Consider the following 23,052-nt stretch of genomic DNA (forward strand, 5'->3'; position numbering starts at 1 on the left):
GATCTAGGTTTTTTCCAGGTTCTGGCTGTGATAAATAATACTGCTATGAACATAGTTGAACAAATGCTTTTGTCATATGATAGGGCATCTCTTGGGTATATTCCCAAGAGTGGTATTGCTGGGTCCAGGGGTAAGTTGATCCCGAATTTCCTGAGAAACCGCCATACTGCTTTCCAAAGTGGTTGCACAAGTTTTCATTCCCACCAGGAATGGATGAGTGTACCCCTTTCTCCACAACCTCTCCAGCAAAGGCTATCAGTGGTGTTTTTGATTTTAGCCATTCTGACAGGTGTAAGATGGTATCTTAAAGTTGTCTTGATTTGCATTTCCCTGATCGCTAAGGAAGTTGAGTATGACCTTAAGTGTCTTTTGGCCATTTGAAGTTCTTCTGTTGAGAATTCTCTGTTCAGCTCAATGCCCCATTTTATAATTGGGTTGGTTAGCCTTTTGCGGTCTAGTTTCTTGAGATCTTTATATATTTTGGAGATCAGACCTTTGTCAGTTGCAGGGTTGGTGAAGATCTTCTCCCAGTTAGTGGGTTGCCTTTATGTCTTAGCGACAATGTCCTTTGCTTTACAGAAGCTTCTCAGTCTCAGGAGGTCCCATTTATTCAATGAGGTCCTTAATGTCTGTGCTGCTGGGGTTATCCGTAGGAAGTGGTCTCCTGTGCCCATGTGATGTAGAGTACTTCCCACTTTCTCTTCTATCAGGTTCAGTGTGTTCGGACTGATAATGAGGTCTTTATTCCATTTGGACTTGAGGTTTGTGCATGGTGATAGATATGAATCTATTTTCATTCTTCTACAGGTTGACATCCAGTTTTGCCAGCACCATTTGTTGAAGATGCTTTCTTTCTTCCATTGTATACTTTTAGCTCCTTTATCAAAAATCAGGTGTTCATAGGTTTGTGGGTTTTGTCAGGGTCTTCTATTCGATTCCATTGGTCGACTTCTTTGTTTTTATGCCAATACCAAGCTGTTTTCAATACTGTAACTTTGTAGTAGTGTTTGAAGTCAGGGATGGTAATGCCTCTAGACGCTCCTTTGTTGTATAAATTTGTTTTGGCTATCCTGGGTTTTTTGTTTTTCCATATAAAGTTGATTATTGTCTTCTCCAGATCTGTGAATAATTTTGATGTCTACCCCTATTTTTAAATAACCTTTTTATATTATGATTTTTTTTTACTGGGGGATTAGGTAATTTAATTTGTGGCTTCTTGATGATCTACATATTGTTTTCTAAAAGCATAATGAAAAAGCAGTGCACTCACTTTGTTATACAGTCTCAGAGTTGGATTCAGCTGACAATTTGACAAACACCTAGAGTCACCTGGATAGAAGGTACCTCAGAAGAGAAGACTGACCTCTGGCCATGTGTGTGAAGCTTTTACTTAACATCTAATTGGATAAAACAATAGCAAGCACATTCAGAGTAAAACATGGTATTCTTTCTTTAAATAATACAAAAATCTTAATTTAGCAAAGGAAAGCAAGAACATTCAATAATTGGAGTCTCCTGGGATATACCAGTTTTTTTCATTCAAAATATAAAAGAACAGGTTGAAAATGAATCATAAATTTATGAATGGGACATTATCATTAATCAGAAGAAAATTTTCTAATTTTTATCATTTTCCTTAGTTAATAATAATGATACCAATACACGCTACAGAGAAAAAAAATAGCTTTTCTGAAGTAATGGGGGCGGCGGGCCTGCGTTCCCAGCACCCCGGCGGCCTGCTCGGCTAGCTTATGCCCCAAAATAATTACACAGACACTGTATTCTTTTAAGCACTGCTTGGCCCTTTAGCTCTAGCACTTACAGGCTAATTCTCACATCCCGATCAACCCATCTCTAATAATCTGTGAGAACCGGTCTTACCGGGAAGATTCTAGCCTAGTCCATCCTGGGTCGGAGCTTCATGCCGGGAGCGGGGCATGGTGTCTCTCTCAGGCATCTGCTCCCTAGAGGAGAGCTGTCAAGTCTCTGACCTCACTTCCTCTTCCTCCCAGCATTTTGTTCTGTTTACTCCACCCACAGGGCCAAGCAGTTTCTTTATTGGCCAATGACCTTCCTCCATCACTTTTCAGTCTGAGCATCATAATGGTAAGAAAGAAAAAAATCCATAACTCTGTATTAAAAAAATATGAACCAGACCACTGACTCTTTGCAATGAACATATGCAGATAAAGGTGTACAGACAAAAAGGTTTACTGCATGACTCACTGTGTCATAGTACAGCTTCCAAGAAAAGATATTTAATCTTCTCGTCCTTTCTTTTTTCTTTTCTTTCTGTTAAATTTTATCTGGGATAGAAGGGCTGAAAAAGCATAGAGCAGATTTGCAGGAACAGAAAATGAATGGGATCAAGATGTATGATTTGAAAGACACAAAGAATAAATAAAAAGAAGGTTAAAAAGAAGAGATTTTAATATAGAATTATAGGTAATTGAGAAGGAATCATAACATAGTATGAAGAATATTACACAAATAACCACAAAAATATATAACACCTCCATTCCTGTTTACCATTGCCATTCTAGATTAAGAGAGTAAAATAGCTTAAAGGTAGGAATATAAAAGAACCTGTTCTTGGCCTTCATGTACACTAATATAGTGCTGTATACTTTTCAATAATCACAGTAACACAGTATTCATATTGCATAACTTATTTTTTAAATCTTTTTTTTATTATTGATTTTATTAAGTTATATATTTTTCTCTTTTTCCCTCCTTTCCCATCCCCTCCTCTTCTACTCTCTCTCTCATGGTCCCCATGCTCCCAATTTAGTCAGGGGATTTTTACTTTTTCTACATCCCATGTAGATTAGAACCATGGATGTTTCTCTTAAGGTCCTCATTGTTGTCTAGGTTCTCTAATGTTGTGAATTTTAGACTGGTTTTCTTTGTGAAAACCATATGAGTGACAATATATGATATTTGGGTTACCTCACTCAATATGATGTTATTTGTTCCATCCATGTGCCTGCAAATTTCAAGAGGTCATTATTTTTTTTTGCTTTGTAGTACTCCATTGTGTAAATGTTCCACATTTTCCTTATCCATTTTTCAGTGAAGGGATATATAGGTTGCTTCCATGTTCTGGCTATGACAAGCAATGCTGCTATGAACATAATTGAGCACATATCCTTGAGCGGTTGAGCATTCCTTGGGTAAATACCTTAAAGCTGTATTGCTGGGTCTTAAGAAAGGTTGTTTTCTAATTTTCTTCAAAATCACCATACTGCTATCCAAAGGGGCTATACCAATTTGCATTCCCACTAGCAACACGGGAGAGTTCCCACTAACATACAGCCTCTCCAGCATAAGCTGTCATCAGTGTTTTTTATTTTGGCCATTCTTACAGGTGTAAAATGGAATCTCAGACTTGTTTTGATTTGCATTTCTCTGATGACTAAAAATATTGAGCATTTCCTTAAGTGTCTCTTAACCATTTTAGATTTCTCTTTTGAGAATATTCTGTTTAGGTCTGTACTCCATTTTTTTATTGGATTGTATATTCTTTTCATGACCAACTTCTTGTGTTCTTTGTATATTTTGGAGATCAGTTGTCTGTCTGCTGTGGGTTGGTGAAAATTCTTTTCCATTCTGTACTCTGCCATTTTTGTCATGTTGACCACGTTGCTTGCATTACAAAAATGTTTCAGTTTCAGGAGCTCCCATTTATTGTTTATCTCAGTGCCAATGCAAATGGGGTTATATTTAGGAAGTGGTCTCCTGTGCCAATGCATTCAAGTGTACTTCCCATTTTTTCTTCTATAAGGTTCAGTGTGGTTGCACTTGTGTTGATGTCTTTGACCCATTTGTACTTGAGATTTGTGCATGGTGTTAGATATGCACCTGTTTTTTGTTTTTTTTTTTTTTTTTTTTTTTGGTTTTTCAAGTCAGGGTTTCTCTGTGGTTTTGGAGCCTGTCCTGGAACTAGCTCTTGTAGACCAGGCTGGTCTCGAACTCACAGAGATCCACCTGCCTCTGCCTCCCGAGTGCTGGGATTAAAGGCGTGCGCCACCACTGCCCGGTACCTGTTTTTATTCTTCTACATGCTGATATCCAGTTATGCCAGCCCATTTGTTTAATATATTTTCTCTTTTCCATTTTATATTTATTGCTTTTTGTCAAAATTCAGGCATTCCTAGGTGTGTGGATTAATATCTGGATCTTCAGTTTGCTTCCCCAAGACCTCCTGTGTGTGTTTATGCAAATACCAGGATGTTTTCAGTACCTCAGCTTTGTAATAGAGTTTGAAGTCAGGGATTGTGATCCCTCCAGAAGTCCTTTTGTTGTACAGAATTGTTTTGGCTATCTTGGGTATTTTGTTTTTCCATATGAAGTTGAGTACCATTCTTTTGCAGTCTGTGAAGAATTTTTCTGGGATTTTGATGGGCATTGCAATGAATCTAGAATGCATTTGGTAAGATTGCCATTTTTATCATGTTAATTGTAGCTACCCAAGAGCATGGGAGATCTTATCACTTTCTGGTGTCTTCTTCAATTTCTTTCTTTAAAGCTTTAAAGGTCTTGTCATACAGGTATTCCAATTGTTGTTTAGAGTTTCTTCAAGATATTTTATGCTATTTGTGGCTATTGAGAAAGGTTACATTTCTCTGATTTCTTTCTCAGTTCATTTATAATCTGTGTAAAGGAGGGCTGCTGATTATTTTTTGAGTCATCTTATATCCTGCTACATTACTGAAAGTGTTTATGAGTTGTACAAGTTCCTTGGTAGAATTTTTGGGGTCACAAGTTATAAACTATTGTGTCATCAGCAAATTATGAGAATCTGAGTTCTTTTCTGAATTGTATCCCCTTGATCTCCTTTTGTTGCCTATTACTCTAGCTAGGACCTCAAGAATTATATTGAATAGATATGGAGATAGTGGACAACTTTGTCTTGTTCCTGACTTCGGTGGTATTGCTGTAACTTTCTCTCTATTTATTTTGATGTTGTCTGTTTGCTTGCTGAATATTGCATTTATTATGTTTAGGTATGTTTCTTGTATCTCTGCTCTCTCCAGAATCATGAATGGATGTTATATTTCATTAAAGGCTTTTTCAGCATCCAATGAGATAATCATGGTTTTTATTTTTCAGTTTGTTATATGATGGATTACATTGACAGATTTGCATATGGTTTTTCTTTTTTAGTTTTTTGTTTTGTTTTGTTTTTTGAGACAGGGTTTCTCTGTAGCTTTGGATACTGTCCTATAACTAGCTCTTGTAAACCAGGCTGGCCTTGAACTCACAGAGATCCGCCTGCCTTTGCCTCCCAAGTTCTGGGATTAAAGGCATGCACCAGCACCACCTTCTTCTCAGCACCTAATAGATTCTTCTCAAAAATTGATCACATACTCGGTAACAAAGCAAACATCCACAGATACATTAAATTTGTGTACTATCAGATCATCATGGAAGAAAGTTAGATTTAACAACAGAACTACACCCAGAAAGCCTACAAACTCATCAAGACAGAACAGACAACTACTGAACCACCCCCGGGTCAAGGAAGAAATTAAGAAATTAAAGTCATTCTTGAATTCACTTCTTATTTAAAGGACCCCATCATTTTCATAAGGTTACCTTTAAAGTCATTTTCTTCTACTTCTGGGTTAGGATGTTCAAGTCTTCCTGTTGCTTGTTCACTGGATTCTGGTGTTACCACGTTGCTTTTCAGGATGTTGGAGGAATTCTTCCATTGGCATCTTCAGATCTCTTCCTTCAAATGAGGCCATCAGAGTCTTGGCATGTTGGTCCATTCTTTGCTGTGGCTGACTGAGTATTTAGGAATTTTTTTTGGTCTGCCCTCTCTTAGGTCCCCTCAGCACTGAAGCTGGATGTGTTGCAGGGTTCCAAGGACCTGACAGGAAAAAGGTGGGCTCTCCATTCCCCTCATCATGGGAGCAGGGTCTCTTGTAGGGTTCCAAGGACCTTGCAGATTAAAAGGTGGGCTTGGGGGTAGGGTGGGATGGGAGAAAGAAGCCTCAGCAGCAGGAACACTCCCTGCTGGCTCTCTGATCCCTTCAGCCCTGAAGCAGGCTGTGTTGGGGGTACCACGGACTTCCCAAAAGAAAAGGCGGGCTTGGGGACAGGGTAAGATGGGGTAAAGAAAGCCAGCAGCAGGAATCCACCTTGCTGGATGGCCAGCAAAGCTGAGGGAAATGGGGGAGGGCTAGATTCTGTCCAGCTGGTATAGTCCCAGAGAGTGGCACTTCTGGCTGTCTGGCTCTGTGGTCACTGCCTCACCTCTCCAGTCCCCTCAGTATGGTAGCAGGGACTCTTGCACGTTTCAAAGACCTCACATATGAAAAGGTGGGCTTGTGGGCAGGGTGGGATGGGAGAAAGAAGCCCAAGTGGCAGGAACACTCCCCACTGGCTCTCCAGTCCCCTCAGCCCTGAGGCAGGCTGTGTTCTGGGTGCCAAAGACATTCCATAAGAAAATAAAACCAGTAGATATATTGAGAAGTTCTTTAAAATCACTCAGTATCTTGAGACTTGCATATTATTCTGACTTTTGGATAGAATTATAAAGGCATTATTCCACCTTACTTAATTCTTCTAATTTGTAACCTGCCTTTCCTGATTTATTTGCATCAGTATGAAATGTACAAGCTCCAGTTATCGGTGCATCATGTACAATTCGGAGAAAAATCCAAGTAGTACTCTTTATAAGACTAAGTCTATCACTTTAAAAATTATTTGTATTAATTTCTCCCCCCAAAATAACACAAGCTTTTTGCCATGGTTTATTGCCTTCTATAATTTTTAAATTTCATCAACAGTAAAATGAACTACAATCTCTGCCTTGTTTATACCTGCTAATTGACAAAGTCTCAATTTTCCTTTTATTCAGAGATGTTTTCCACTTAATTTTAATTTTTTAAACTTAGTTTATGTGGTAAAAAGATCCATTCTAAGATAATATCTTCCTTCTGCTTTAAAATTTCTGTATGGGAAATTCTAGAAGGCAATATGACTAGAATACAATTAAGATTAGGCCAGGTGGACTGTGACTGAAAAAGCATGGGATAAAACCGAACTCTCTGAACATGGTGAACAATGAGGGCTGATGAGAAGGCAAGGACAATCCCACGGGGTTTTGATCCTACTTTATGTTCTGGCTTTGTGGGAGCCTAGCCAGTTTGGATGTTCACCTTCCTAGACATGGACGGAGGGGAGAGGACCTTGGACTTTCCACAGGGCAGTGAACCCTGACTGCTCTGTGGACTGGAGAGGGAGGAAGAGAGGAGTTGGGGGAGGGGAAGAAGGGCGGGAGGAGGCGGAGGGAAATGGGAGGCTGGGAGGAGGCCGAAACTTTTTTTTTTTCTCAATAAAAAATTTTAAAAAAAGGTTTGGATTCATTCTATCTATATGTGCCTCCTGTAATTTCTATTCAACAATCATCAATTTTTTTTTTTTGCTTCAGCTGCCATGGCCCCTTTAATTTATCGTAATATTAGCTACATAATGCCTCAGCCTTCCTTTCTGTCCTTCTAGCCCTATGCATTTATCTCACCTTGTGTTTTATTTCCCTTGAGATAGGGTTCCAATTCCTAGGAACTGAATATCTCCCTCTTTTTTAATTTTTTTTGTTTGTTCAAACTCTATTATTTTTTATTAATTTTTTAGACTCTAAGTGTTGTTTTAATCACAAAAAACATTCCTTTCTTTGTTCAAAGTACAAGATTTATGCTGCATGTGTTTAATATCTTATGTGTAAACTAGGACCATAAATTCTTGACTGGTTACTATGTTCCATGAAAGAGTTCATTTTTATTAAAATAGGCAGGTTTATTTCTTTTTAAAAAAGCAAAGTCCAACCTAAATATTTAATGTCTATAAGGCATTATACAAAGAAAATAAGCTGAGATATTTAAATCGAATAGTAAAAATGAATTCTTTAAAGATATATTTTTCCTCCTGGAAGTAAATTTCCTTCAAAACTTTTATATAATTTATTTTTTATTTATTTATTTTTTTTGTTGACCAGGTATTTCTTCACTTTTATTTCTTTTTTTAATTAATTTATTTATTTAATGATTTCTGCCTCCTTCCCGCCACCGCCTCCCATTTCTCTCCCCCTCCCCCGATCAAGTACCCCTCCCACATCAGCTTGAAGAGCAATCAGGGTTCCCTGACCTGTGGGAAGCCCAAGGACCGCCCACCTCTATCCAGGTCTAGTAAGGTGAGCATCCAAACTGCCTAGGCTCCCCCAAAGCCAGTATGTGCAGTGGGATCAAAAACCCACTGCCATTGTTCTTGAGTTCTCAGTAGTCCTCATTGTCTGCTATGTTCAGCGAGTCCGGTTTTATCCCATGCTTTTTCAGACCCAGGCCAGCTGGCCTTGGTGAGTTCACAGTAGAACATCCCCATTGTCTCAGTGTGTGGGTGTACCCCTCACGGTCCTGAGTTCCTTGCTCGTGCTCCCTCTCCTTCTGCTCCTGATTTGAACCTTGAGATTTCTGTCTGGTGCTCCAATGTGGGTCTCTGTCTGTGTGTCATTTCATTGCCTGATGAAGGTTAATATTTAGGAGGATGACTATATGTTTGTCTTTGGGATTTGCCATCATAACAGACAAGCAATTCAAGGTTCAACAGACTAGGAACTGGCTTTCATAGTTACTTCAGAATAATTTTGGATGTTCATGACTATCACTAGCCAAAGACACAGCTAAGTAATTCAGCCCTTCCTCTTCTCCACTTTTTGCAACGATTATAAAGAGAAAGGTAGAAGTGGCATTTAAACCAGATCTCAGAAAAACTCTCTGGTTATAAGAACAGATCATCTATGGCAGTTTTGAGTGGATCTGCCTTTGAGAGAGCAAGGAGGGGATTGACTTATATTTAAAAGTATGCAATAAATAGAATCAAGAGAAACTCAGCCTAGTTATTCCCTAAAAGATACTAAAAGTTGGGCTCCATGGTTCACTTTTAAATTCATAATCACTGAATACATACTATGCTTATTATTTGTCTAAATTTATTGTCCATGACTTTTAAAAATATGATTTATTTTGTTGTTTGAATTTTATCTATTAGACAAAATATAACTAGTAACATGTATTGTCTTCGATCTTAGCCAGCAACTGACAAAGAGTTTGAGATAGACAAATTAATAAATAATAAATTAGTGATTATACCCTTTCAGAGGGAAGAGCTCAATACTTATTGAGTTAGACAATGATTAAAAATTAATTCAATTTATACCTAATTATAAAATTATTGAATTTCTCAGAATAAAGTTAAAATTTACCTAAATCAAAATATAAAAACAAAACTAAAATCACAAACCCATATATTTATGGGTTTTAAAATTATTTTTCTATTTTTTAATACTTATTATGTAAACAGTGTTTCACCTGCATATATGCATGTATGCCAAAGGACGGTAACAGATCTCTTTTTAGATAGCTGTGAACCACAATGTGGCTACTGCAAATTGAACTCAGAACCTCACAACCTCAGAAAGAGACTGGTTCTAACCTCTTCTTGTTGATCTAAATTTCTTCATTCTTTTTTTTTTATTTAAATATTGAGGAAACCTGAAAAGAGCAGACTGGGCTGTGAACATGTGAGTAATTTTTTGACATCCAATAGAGTAAAGCCAGAGCAAGCACATTTATAATAAAATATTGTTTTAAATTCTTCTTTTAGTAACACTAACCCTAATCTAGAGTATAAAGAACAAGAACATTTAGCAGTTTCAGGTTTCCTTCCTTGTCTGACCCCTATTTTTCAATCAATATGCTCATGAGTTCATGAGTGAGGTTTACTATTATTCAGAAAAAAATGCTTATTGTATCTTTCTTCCATGTTAATAAGTGATACAAATGGATGCTACAATGAACAACTTTAACTTCTGAGTCTGAAACTCAGAGAGTAACAGAGAAAACAACATACCATAACTCTAAATTAAGAAGAAATATGACTATAGAATTATAGGAAAAATGAGGAGTTATATAGCCGTGTGAAGAATATTGCACAGATAACCATGAAATGCATTGTGCCTTCCTTCCTGTTTACCATTACCTTTCTAGTTTATGATATTGGAAACACCTTGTGGGTGGTATGATGATAGAGCCTTCTCTTTGTTGACATATGCACTAATATAGTGGAGAATAGTTTTCAATAATAAGACTTACAAAATATTCCAATTGTATAATATTTTATTACAATTGCTTCACTTATAGAATTATTAATAATATTTTGAATCATTTGCTAGTTCAATAAGAAGACATTGCCAGTCAGTGGTGGTGCATGCCTTTAATCCCAGCACTCAGGAGGCAGAGGCAGGCAGATCTCTGCGTCTACTAGACCTAGTTCAAGGATAGGCACCAAAAGCTACATAGAAGCCCTGCCTCAAAAGTAAAAATAAATAAAAACAAAAAGACATTCTTAAAATCATTGAAGCAACAAAGAAACATTGCAGAAATTTATGTACACCCATCTTAATAAAGTTATGTTTGACTTGCCTAAGCAGAGCTTGGTTCATACATGCAAACATAACCAACGAAACAAAGGCTAAGGGAATTTTCAAGAGGTAATGTAGGACACTGTCTTAATAAACTCTGGTTATACAAAAGAAAAGCACATTTACATTGGTATAAAGGTGAGAATGCACTTATACTTTTGGTACATTTCTTCCAAACAGCCATGTGCTAACAATAGTCTCACATCTAATGTTACAAATTCATGTATGTAGGCTACATCTTCCGAAGAATTGCAGAAGTCGTGCTGTGTTGCTAATGAAAATTATTCTTGGTTGAGTGTAAACTTAACTTTTGAATTAACTTTCTTAGTGAAATTTTGACGTCTTTATTTTTCAGGCTGTAGATCATGGGATTCAACATAGGCACAATAATGGTATAGAACACAGATGACAATTTGCTTTGGTCCAGAGAGTTGACTGATGATGGCTGAAGATACATGAAAGCTAAAGAACCAAAGAAAATAGCAACAGCCAAGATGTGGGAACTACAGGTGCTGAAGGCCTTGCGTCTTCCCCCAGAGGACTGAATGTTTAAGATGCTGACAATGATGAAGATGTATGAACTGAGAATGGTCATAACTGGTATAAGAATGTTAAATGAACTAAGGAACAATACTATTACTTCATTGATAAAAGTACTAGAGCAAGAGAGCTCCAGTAATGGAAAAAAATCACAGAAGTAATGCCTTATTAGATTAGACTTACAGAAAACCAATCTTATCATGAAGAAAGCCAAAACAGTGGTACTAATGAATCCCATACCATATACCCCAGCAATCATCCACAAACAGACTTGATAGGACATGGTTACATTGTAAAGCAATGGGTTAGAGATAGCCACATAGCGGTCATATGCCATTACACCCAACATGTGACATTCTGCACCAGCAAAAGCACCGAAGAAGTAGAACTGAGCTATACATTCTGGGTAGGAGATGAAATTCCTCTCTGTCACAAAATTCACCAGCATTTTGGGAGTAATGACAGTGGACTGACAGCAGTCAATAAAGGACAGACTGCTGAGTAAATAATACATGGGTGTGTGAAGCTGAGAACTAAACATAATCAAGATGATCATGCCTAGATTTCCCACAACTGTAACCAAATAGACTCCTAGGAAGATGAGGAATAGAGGCAACTGGAGTTCTGGATTATCTGTTAACCCATCAAGGATGAATTCAGTCACTGTGGTTTGATTTACTTCTTCCATTCTCTTCTGGAAGCTCAATGTAAGAAGAAAATTTTATAGAGAAGAAAAATTTGAGTATCAATTCTCCTATCAATCAGTGAATTTTAAAACATAATTCAAATATTGTCAGGGATCTCCAGTCAGCTGACATCCTCTTTTCAATCTAAGCAGCCAGAGATTTTGCAGTCCTAAAAAAAGGAGGTATGCAAAGAAATAATCAAACAGTTGATTACAAACTTGTGACTTTGTAATAAGAACTATGTGTACTGGTACCCATATCCTACCGTATGCAAACCATACTAGCAAGCCTTGTACAGTGTTTCAAGTATTTGCCATGTGTTAGTAATGGTACCTCTTATTATTAGAAAATGTTTCATATGTAGTAAAGTAAAAACATCATTAAAAACATCAATAGTCAAACTCATATTAACGGCGGATAAGCTAAAATATTGGATATAACTGTTCACAGTAGTTTTGTATTATTCTTAAGTATTTGTGAAATATCAACACATTTGCAACTATATAAAATGATATAATGCTCTGCATTTTGGAATGATTTCATTTGTATATGTGTGTGACTATCTGATTTTCTTTGAGCAGTGAATTGTCTTCTCATATCTTATATTACTGTGGGCCACAAGCATTAGACAATGAGACCACAGCAGGTATTATCTCTGGGCTAACATCCAGCTTGCAAGGCTCTGGGGAACTTCCTTTCAAAGAGTCGCTGTTATTTTTGTAAAACCTTGTGAAGTCATAGTGTCCCACTTATTCCAAGTGGGATTCTTTCCCAAATATCTTAGCCATGTTTAAATCATTCATTGAGCATAACTTCTTCCTGTACTGGCAACTGAATGATCAGATCCCACACTGTGGGACTGAGATGTGAAACCTTTCACTCAGTCAAACCCTCTTCCCATACTCAAATCTAAATAAAGCTAGCCCCTCACAAATATCCTTTATGGCAAGACATCAAACTAGCAGAGGAACCTTGCAAACAGACCACATAAGAATTTGAAAAGACAGTTACTGAGTGGAAGAAAAAGCATGTTTGCCTTTACTGATAAAAAGAACTGGGTTGTCCAGAATTCTCTAACAGCTGATTCAAGAGAGTGTAAGCCTACTAACTTTTGCTCTCCTGTAAAAGAAAATTAATAATTTGTATTTAACTCTGCCTCAGTTTTGTTCGCCAATAATCTACATTGAGGAAATTAACTGTTTGTGCCTTCCTGCCTAGAAATACGGGGGAAAAGATTGGATCACTAAGCCAGCCCCAAGGAAAGGAACTGTTTCTCAAGTAGGAGCCAGGGAGTCCAGTACTCTGCTTGACCCAGGATAAAGTATCATTGCTTTCTTTCTGCAGCTTATGCTGGTTTCCATAGTTACCACAAACACAGAAGTGGAAGAAAGAAGCAGAAGGGCTCAGAGAGTGCAATGGCACTGCTTTGTTTTTCTTCCCTTTTTATATACATTTTACAATTACAAACGTCTGGCTTAACCAACTGCAGGAATGTAGTTTGCAAAAATTTCCTCTCCTCTTAGAAATCATAGTCATTCCTCTATTTACGCACTTGTCAGGTATGCCTGGGAACATCACAGACTTACACCCTATGAGACTGCTTTGTCAGTCTTATTTGTTTAGTTGGCCCTAAGATACATGTGAGCTGACTTATTTCTTTCAAACTAGATAACTTTAGTCAGATTTGCTTGCTATAGTGGTCCTTATGAATCCTGAAAAGATTAGAGGGCTGTCACCTCATGTAAACCTTAATATTATATGAGTAAACTATGAATATTTTGTCAGATTTTATATTCTGTAAGTTGGTCTATTCTATTAATGAATAATTAAGCTTACATATGTATGCTGATTTTCCAATTTATAATTTTGCATTTTGTTTACTATGTCAAATTACTTTTTCCTTATATTTTTGAATATTTTTCTGTTCTATGGATATTATTGTTTATATAAGACAAGGGCTCAATCTATATCAAAGATTAACTTAGATCTCATAATCCTAAATCCTATCCTTTTGCCAGTGCTTCAATTTAATTCATTTTAACATTTTCATTTGCTAAAATATCCCATGAAACACCATTTGAATATGTCTCACAAGAAATTAAACATCAAATTTATTATAATATCTCAATTAAAATACTTCATAAGTTGTTCATCATTTCATGGATGTGGTAACTTTACAAATTTTATGCTTTCTCTATAGTTTTCTTATCTTGAAATGCATCATGGTTTTACCATTTTTAATGAATCTACTTTAAAATTATATAGTATTGCATTGCCAAGATTTTCTTAGAAACTATATTAATTTATTATAAATTTTCTTTTTAATTCATATTTGAGATTGCCCTATAATGCATTTTGATCATATTCAGCCCTCACTGAAACCCTCCAGTTTGAACCCACTTTGTGTCTTTTTTTCCACACATAATGCCCAGTTTTAGATGCCCATGAATTGTGAGATATGGAGCCTTCCACAAGAGCATAGTTAACTTACCAGGGACATCATTCTTAATGAAAATTAGTCTTCCTCTTTCGGCAGCCATCAAATGCCAGTAGCTTTTTAGTTAGAGGAGGAAATTCCTGCCCACCTCCCCCTCAATGCAGAGATTGGTCTCTATTTAGCTTCCTCACGATTTAGGTATAGGACTGCAATCACTCTGAGTTCATAAGTACTTCTGTCTTTTTGTCTTAAGGATGTTGTTCATTTGGATTCATCGACCACCTTGGATTAAAGGGTTCCCCATTTGGAGTTATTGGGCAGTGTGATCTTACCAACTCCTGAAAAAAAATCACAGGCTTTTCTCAATGTTATTGGTCTTACCAGATGTCATTGGAATGACTTTGTTACTGAAGGGACCCTGTACTTGGTCAAAGAACATGGAGATTTCATAATTTTACTTGCCTATAAGTGTCATCCTTATTGGATACCTTTCAAAGGTTGGAAGATACATTGAGAAAACGCTCAAAAATCTTATTCAGCTGGGCACCTTGTATCTCTAACAACATCTGGACTGGCAAAACATTCTCATTAGTAAATTAGTGGCATAAACATATAGGATTATTGAGCAATTTTCTGCTCAACAAAATAAAACTCTTATCTGACAATATTGTTAGACTAAGAACCTCTTGATCTTGCTGCCCATAAATACACTGAATTTATTTATGAATATTTCAGTTGTTTACTTTTTAATTATTTTGTATAGATATTCCAGGTAAACAATGACCTTTTTTGCTGATGCGTAATATCTATTTAGCGAAACATTGTAATGCCTACACAAAAATTCTGATTACCTTTTTTATACTTTAAACATTAAAACTTGAGTCACATCTTTTCTCACTAAGCTATGATGCATTTTCTATTTACTGATATATTGTTTGAAGCCTATTCTGTCTTACGTAAAAGCATCACCAAAAGTTTTGTATTTAATAGTCTTTGTATGTCAATTAACTCTTATTTGATTTAATTAACATGTCTCATTATATTAAAACACATTTCAATTGAATTTTAAATTAAAAAATACAATAGAAATAGAATAAATTACAAATAGTTTAACACAAAATATGTAAATTAAATCTATTAAAACACTAACAATCATTATATTTTATGCAGTCCTGAGAGAATTTGAAGAAAATTCGGAGAAGCAAAGAACACACTGTAGAAATGTTTTTATATTCAACAAGGAAAATAAAATGAAGGCTCACAATGTTATACAGAAGTTTGTCATATTCCAATTAGTAAATTTAACATATAAATTTATAGCTATTAAGACACCAGTGTAATACTTAAGCAACCTTTCTCTACTTTGGATCATTTCAGAATTGACAGAAAATATCAATATAGCATAATGTAAAAAAAAAATGTGTGTCTTAAAAAGTAACAATAAGAGAATCTGAAAACTCTGGAGGAATGTAATGTTCAGTACGAAACTTTCTTCTTGAATCTCTCTGTATGCCACATTCATATACACTATTAGTAAATATTTTAATTTTGTTTTATAAGTAGTATATTTATATTATTATAAATTGTGTTTTTTCAATGATATACATGTGCATTGGTGTATGTCATGGAACACATGTGAAGGCAGAAGAATAACTTTGGAAAATTTCTTCTCTCCTTCAACCATGTAGACTCTGAGGACTGAATGCAGGTGCTCAGGATTGCATGGCAAGTGTATTTACCCTCTAAGTCAATTTGTCTGTCCAGTAAGTGCCCTAATTTCTAAGAGAATAATGTATATAGTAACTTTTCAATTAGATGTAAAACTATTAATATGAAATATGACTTAATTGTTTCCAATGTTGTTATTCATCAAAGTTAACTAAAATAATTTCAATAATAATAAAACTTACCAATGCAAAATTTAAACATGTATATAAAGAGAATAAACCTTGATGCACTTTTTAATATAGTCTTAGACTTAGTCCAAGAGAAAACTGAGGCTCCACAGAACAGATCCAATTTTATTTTTCACTTTCCTCAAGGTAATATCCACAGCTGTAAATAATTTGTTCCTATTCTATTTCAGGATATAGTGAATATTAATATTATGTCAACTTTCTATTTTCTAGACTCAGATAAAAATTAATTGATTACATCAGTTAAGCCAGTGCCATTAGGTCATTTCTCATTTTTGTATTTGGAAGTTATGTTATATTGTAGGTAGACTAGTAGCTTATAAAACCATTAAAAATATTCAAAATTATAAATACTATCCTTAAATGTGTTTAATTATAGAACTTTTGCTCCATGTTAAACTTGATAATGATGAACCACTTCAGAAAGTTTGTAGATATCTGCACTGCACAAAGTATAAGAATAAAACTATACAGTCATAAAAATACAAATTTGTGCATTTGGGAGGCATTAAAAAAAGTAAAATCTATCTAATTTCATGTTTCAAAGACAGTTTCTAGCATTGTTCTCCCCCACCCATCTTTAGCTTTGCCTCAACTGTCTCTCATTCTCCATCTAAATATTTCTAAATACAAAGGAAATGGCGATGACCTCAGGTCATTATACCAGTAAAAGGAAAAGTGATATCCACTCTGATTTAAAGAACTCCCAACCTAAATCTGAAGTACTAGCGTGTATTTATTGAAATGGGCTCCAAATATGGGATTAATTTTTCAGATAAAGTAAAGTGGAAGGTAAAAGCAGCAAATTTATAATTTAACTGATTAATACTGCAGCCTGGTGAGCTTAGGCTAAGTACAGTAATGCACCAATACTCATAGGAATGTTGGACCAAAAGCAGAAATTTGAGTTAATTCACAACCATAAAATTTGGAAAGACATCACCTCTATCGAGTAAATGAATATGATGTTATTTTTTTTTAATTTTCATTTTTCATAAAATGTTTTACTATATAATTATTCAAATGCCTATAGATTCGTTAAGTTTCTCTAAAAATTTCTTTTGCTTACAAAGCATCTTATGGTCCCTAGTGGTCATTAGGATGAATTGAAAATGCAAAATATGTTACATTTAACCTTAGATGTTGCAAATTAGTTATCAAACCAAAGCTAATTTAATAGGGCTATTACATTCTGTAATATATCAGAAACGGTCTAATGTTGTAATTGAATGTAATTGTTTGAATTACCGTATTCATAACAAACAGGAATCACAGAATAAGACGGTTTTATGGAGTCTAACACTATGAAAGGTTTTCCTTTTGGAGTTATACTTGAGCCAGATAGCACACATTTCGCAGGGTAAAGTGTACTTCTTGTGCTCATCAAGCCTTCAAAGTTACCTTAAAGACAAAAACAACCTGGAAAATGTATCCATAGACCAACAAATCTCTTAAAATTATAAAGACTTATTAGGAATATATAAATTATAGGGCTGAAAACATTTCCTTGTGTGCAAGCTAAATGATTTGATGTACTCTATATGAAAACACAAAATATAAATCCTTACTAGGTCAAGGAAGTCCATGCATCTCTTTATAATGCATAAAGAAATGAATATCGGAAACCTCACTTATAAATAAGCAATCATTAAAGTGTAATAAAAATTTAAAAAATTAAAGCAATATATAGTCTAGTTTAAAGGCATGCAATTATAACTTCAGAAAAGATTTAGCAAGTGCTGAGGTGCTGAGTTTAGTCCTCATTCTTCTGTGGGAAACTTGGTAGTTTCTATTAAAAACCATGGCCCTCTTCTACTCATCCATTATGCTGTAATTTTAATGTCATTATGTATGTGTTCAAGAATTTGGAAACACTGTTATACATAGATGCATGCCATCTGTGTGGTGAAGACAATGACATATGTCCTCCTAAAGAAGAACAATGACAGAACAAAAATCATTCAGAATATACACTTTCTTTTATTGTGATTTCTAAGGACTTTATTATATGCTAAGGGAAGTAAATGCAGAGAGCTTCATTTAGTGTGTGATATCAAAGATATTTAAGTATGTTAATATTAATTGAAATAAAGAAATTAGGAACTTATTCTTAAGCATAAAATGTGTTCAGGCAATGATGTAGACAAACTATTCCAATTTGCACACCCACTTTTTGGAAAATATTGACTTGCTTTTAAATCATTAAAATTGAACTGACTGAATGGTACTACTGAATAATAAAAACTATTCCATTAATAACTGAATAAATGAGTCTAATAAGTAGTATAGTACAGATTTTGTCAGTGGCTCTTCTAGACTCATGAATCATTGTCTTTTTCTCTAACAATCTTAGAAAAAAATTTACTTCCTACTCACAGATCTCTAGTACTAATTCATTCAGCAATGTACAGTCATCTCTGGTGAGGCACCAGGGCCCTGTGCTTAGTCTCATACCTACTTTTGATGTTGATGTAATGACAGCTTAACAACCATAAGAACATCTCCAGCTCTAGAGTTGGGCACATTCTCACCTCTTGCATTCACCTGAGCAGTTCTGCCTCCTGTACTCTGAAGATGAACTTTAGAATTATATATGCCAACACCAAATAACATGATGACACTGTCTCCAAGGACTACCAACTCTCAGGGAGAAAACCTTTGAAAAGGAAGCAAATTCCATATCCCAGATGGTTAATCTTTCTCCTTTATCAAAAGAGATCTCGAAGAGGATACCAAAAAATGGATGGACCTCCCTTGCTCTTGGATTGGGAGGATCAACATAGTAAAAATGGCAATTCTACCAAAGGCAATTTATAGATTCAATGCAATCCCCATCAAGATCCCATCAAAATTCTCCACAGATCTGGAGAGGACAATAATCAACTTTATATGGAAAAACAAAAAACCCAGGATAGCCAAAACAATCCTATACAATAAAGGATCTTCTGGAGGCATTACCATCCCTGACTTCAAACTCTATTACAGAGCTACAGTAATGAAAACAGTGTGGTACTGGCATAAAAACAGAGAAGTCGACCAATGGAATCGTATAGAAGACCCGAATTTTAACCCACAAACCTATGAACACCTCATTTTTGATAAAGGAGCTAAAAATATACGATGGAAGAAAGAAAGCATCTTCAACAAATGGTGCTGGCACAACTGGATGTCAACCTGTAGAAGAATGAAAATAGACCCATATCTATCACCGTGCACAAAACTCAAGTCCAAATTGATTAAAGACCTCAATATCAGCCCGAACACACTGAAAAGGATAGAAGAGAAAGTGGGAAATACCCTACAACAGATGGGCACAGGAGATCGCTTCCTATGTATAACCCCAGAAACACAGACATTAAGAGCAACATTGAATAAATGGGACCTACTAAAACTGAGAAGCTTCTGTAAAGCAAAGGACACTGTACTAAGACAAAAAGGCAACCTACTGACTGGGAGAAGATCTTCACCAACCCTGCAACAGACAAAGGTCTGATCTCCAAAATATATAGAGAACTCAAGAAACTAGACTTTAAAATGCTAATTAACCCAATTAAAAAAAGGGGCACTGAACTGAACAGAGAATTCTCAACAGAAGAAGTTCAAATGGCCAAAAGACACTTAAGGTCGTGCTCAACTTCCTTAGCAATCAGGGAAATGCAAATCAAAACAACTTTGAGATATCATCTTACACCTGTCAGAATGGCTAAAGTCAAAAACACCATGGATAGCCTTTGCTGGATAGGCTGTGGAGGAAGGGGTACCCTCATCCATTGCTGGTGGGAATGCAATCTTGTGCAACCACTGTGGAAGTCAGTGTTTCGGTTTCTCAGGAAATTCGGGATCAACCTACCCCTGGACCCAGCAATACCACTCTTGGGAATATACCCAAGAGATGCCCTATCATATGACAAAAGCATTTGTTCAACTATGTTCATAGCAGTATTATTTATAACAGCCAGAACCTGGAAACAACCTAGATCCCCTTCAATGGAAGAATGGATGAAGAAAGTATGGAATATATAGACATTAGACTACTACGCTGCGGTAAAAAACAAGGACTTCTCGAATTTTGCATGCAGATGGATGGAAATAGAAAACACTATCCTGAGTGAGGTATCCCAGACCCAAAAAGATGAACATGGGATGTACTCACTCATAATTGGTTTCTAGCCATAAATAAGGGTCAGGAGTCTACAATAGGTGAATCTAAAGAAGCTAAGTAAGAAGGGGAACCCAAGGAAAAACATATAGTTATCCTCTTGGCTAAGGGAAGTAGACAAAATTGTAGGGGAGAAAATTGGGATCTTGGGGGTGGGGTGGGATGGCGGTAAGAGGAGATGGGGTGAGAAAAGTTAAAAGGGAAGGAAGGGGGGCCTTGGGGAAACAGGAGGATTGGGATAAAGGAAGGTTGGACAGGGGAGCACGGAACCACAATTCTTAGTTAAGGGAGCCACTTTAGGTTTGGCAAGAGACCTGACCCTAGAGGGGCTCCCAGGTGCCCAAGCCTAGGTCCCCAGTTAGTTCCTTGGGCAGCTGAGGATAAGGGACCTGAAATGACCCTAGCCTATAACAATACTGACGAATATCTTGCATTTCATCATAGAACCTTCATCTGGTGATGGCTGGAGATAGAGACAGAGACCCACACTGGAGCACTGGACTGAGCTCCCAAGGTCCCAATGAGGAGCAGAAGGAGGGAGAACATGAGCAAGTAAGTCGGGACCATGAGGGGTGCACCCACCCACTGAGACAGTGAAGCTGATCTATTGGGAGCTCACCAATGCCAGCTGGACTGTGACTGAAAAAGCATTGGATGAAACTGGACTCTCTGAACATGTCGAACAATGAGGGTTGATGAGATGCAAAGAACAATGGCACGGGGTTTTGATACTGCTTAATGTGCTGGCTTTGTGGGAGCATAGCCAGTTTGGATGTTCACCTTCCTAGATATGGACGGAGCGGGGAGAACCTAGGACTTACCACAGGGCAGAAAACCCTGATGGCTCTTTGGACTGGAGAGGGAGGGGGAAAGGAGTGGGGGGAGGGGGAGAAGGGAGGGAGGAAGGGGAGAAGGGTGGGAGGAGGTGGAAACTTGTTTTTTTTTTGTTCTCCTTTTCTCAATTAAAAAAAATAAAAAAATATAATAAGATAGAAAAAAAAGATTTATTTAGAGAATCACCTGAATTAAAACCAATTATTTTTACCAATGAGATCTCAATAGAATTTGAGATTTCACATTTCTGATAAACTACTAGATAGTCTTGTTGGTTCCATCACACAGAATAGTGAGCTAGTCTAAATGTCAGAAGATCGTCTGACACTTACATCTTTTTGAAAAGCAGTTAGAGAATTTAAAATAATAAACTAATTTCTGTTTACAAAAGTTTGCAATTATATCATATCCAACTCAGCACTTTGAATATTTGGAGACTCATGCCTCTTCTACCCAAGTATGTAAGATTATAGGCAATCATCAATGTATGAGGAAAACTTCTTTATTTGTCTGTGTATACATACACATGTAAGGAAGTTGCATGTGCAAGTATATGAACGAGTATGTGAAGGGCAAATGACAAGTTCTGATGTTGATACCCAGGCTGTGCATATTTTTAGATGCAAGGTCTCTCACCAACCTGGAATTAGGCAGGTAGCTAGTCTGGGTGGATAGTTTGCCCTAGCAATCTGCCTTTCTCTACTTCCCAGTGCTGTGCTTGCATTTCCCAGTCATCATCTCTAGTTTTTAAAGTAGATTTTTGAGAACGAACTTGAATCCTGATGCTTTTATAGAAAGTACTTAAGCAAATAAATTACTTTTTCTACCCCTGTTTTAAATACTTTTATACCATTATTTTATTATTGGGAGATTATGTAATTTAATTTGTAGCTTCTTGATGATTTAAATATTGTTTTCTAAAAGCAAGCTGAAAAATTAGTGCACTTACTTTGTTATAGACTCTTAGAGTTGGTTTCAGCTGACAACTTGACAAAAACCTAGAGTCACCTGGAGAGGAGTAACCTCAGAAGAACAGATTCACTTCTGGTCTTGTGTGTGAAGCTTTTTCTTAACATCTAATTGGATAATACCTTAGCAACCACATTCAGAGTTAAACTTTAATCCATGGTGATCCGATAAGATACAGGAAGTTACTCCAATATTTTTCTATCTGTGGAGGTTGGCTTTGTTACTGAGTATGTGATCAATTCTAGGGAAGGTTCCATGAGATGCTCAGAAGAAGGTATATTCTTTTGTGTTTGGGTGGAATATTTTATAGATATCTGATAAAGATATTTGATTCATGACATCTGTTTGTTCTCTTATTTCTCTGTTAAGTTTCTATCTAGTTGAACCGTCCATTGCCAAGAGTGGAGTGTTCAAGTGTCCTACTATTAGTGTGTGGGGTTTGATGTGTGATTTAATTTGCAATAATGTTTCTTTTATGTATGTTGGTGCTTTTGTATTAGGTGCATAGATGTTCAGAATTGAGACATCATCTTGATGGATTATTCCTCTTATGAGTACAAAGTGTCCTTTTCCATCTCTTTTGATTGATTTTCTTTTTAATTCTATTTTGTTAGATATTAGGATAGTTACACCCAATTTTTTCCTAGCTCTTTACTCTGAAGTAGTATCTGTCTTTGAGGTTAAGGAGTGTTTCTTTTATACAGCAGCAGGTTGGATCCTGTTTTCATAACCATTCTCTTAGCCTGTAAATTTTATCAGTGAATTGCATCCACTGTTATTAAGAGATATTAATGACAAGGGATTATTCCAGTTATTTTCTTTAATAGTGTTTGTGTGTTTCCCATCTTTGGATTATTCTGGTGGGGGGGTTATCAGTTGCTTCTGTTTTTGTGGGTGCAGATAGTTTCTTTTGGTTGGGGTTTTTCTTTGAATACTTTCTGTAGGGCTGTGTTTCTAGATACATATTGTTTAAACCTGTTTTGGTCATGGAATATCTTGTTTTCTCCATTGATGCCAAGTGATAT

The 23,052-nt window shown here is 36.2% G+C and overlaps 1 protein-coding gene across 1 annotated transcript; it reads right to left on the bottom strand.

The window, feature by feature from the left end:
• Positions 1-10,757: 10,757 nt before the first annotated feature.
• Positions 10,758-11,717, bottom strand: LOC121451401 (olfactory receptor 150-like). Its single transcript, XM_041656853.1, has one exon. It carries the CDS (start codon positions 11,712-11,714, stop codon positions 10,758-10,760), a length of 957 nt encoding a protein of 318 aa, XP_041512787.1. The 5' UTR covers positions 11,715-11,717.
• Between the last annotated feature and the right edge of the window lie 11,335 nt (positions 11,718-23,052).

The sequence above is a fragment of the Microtus oregoni genome, unplaced genomic scaffold, assembly GCF_018167655.1.
Source record: "Microtus oregoni isolate MIOR12 unplaced genomic scaffold, Mior012 000008F_ref0000371, whole genome shotgun sequence".
Taxonomy (NCBI): Eukaryota; Metazoa; Chordata; class Mammalia; order Rodentia; family Cricetidae; genus Microtus; species Microtus oregoni.

What these genes read in the sequence shown, in the direction of transcription:
- LOC121451401 (XM_041656853.1), bottom strand. Translation starts at nt 11,714, where the DNA reads ATGGAAGAAGTAAATCAAACCACAGTGACTGAATTCATCCTTGATGGG.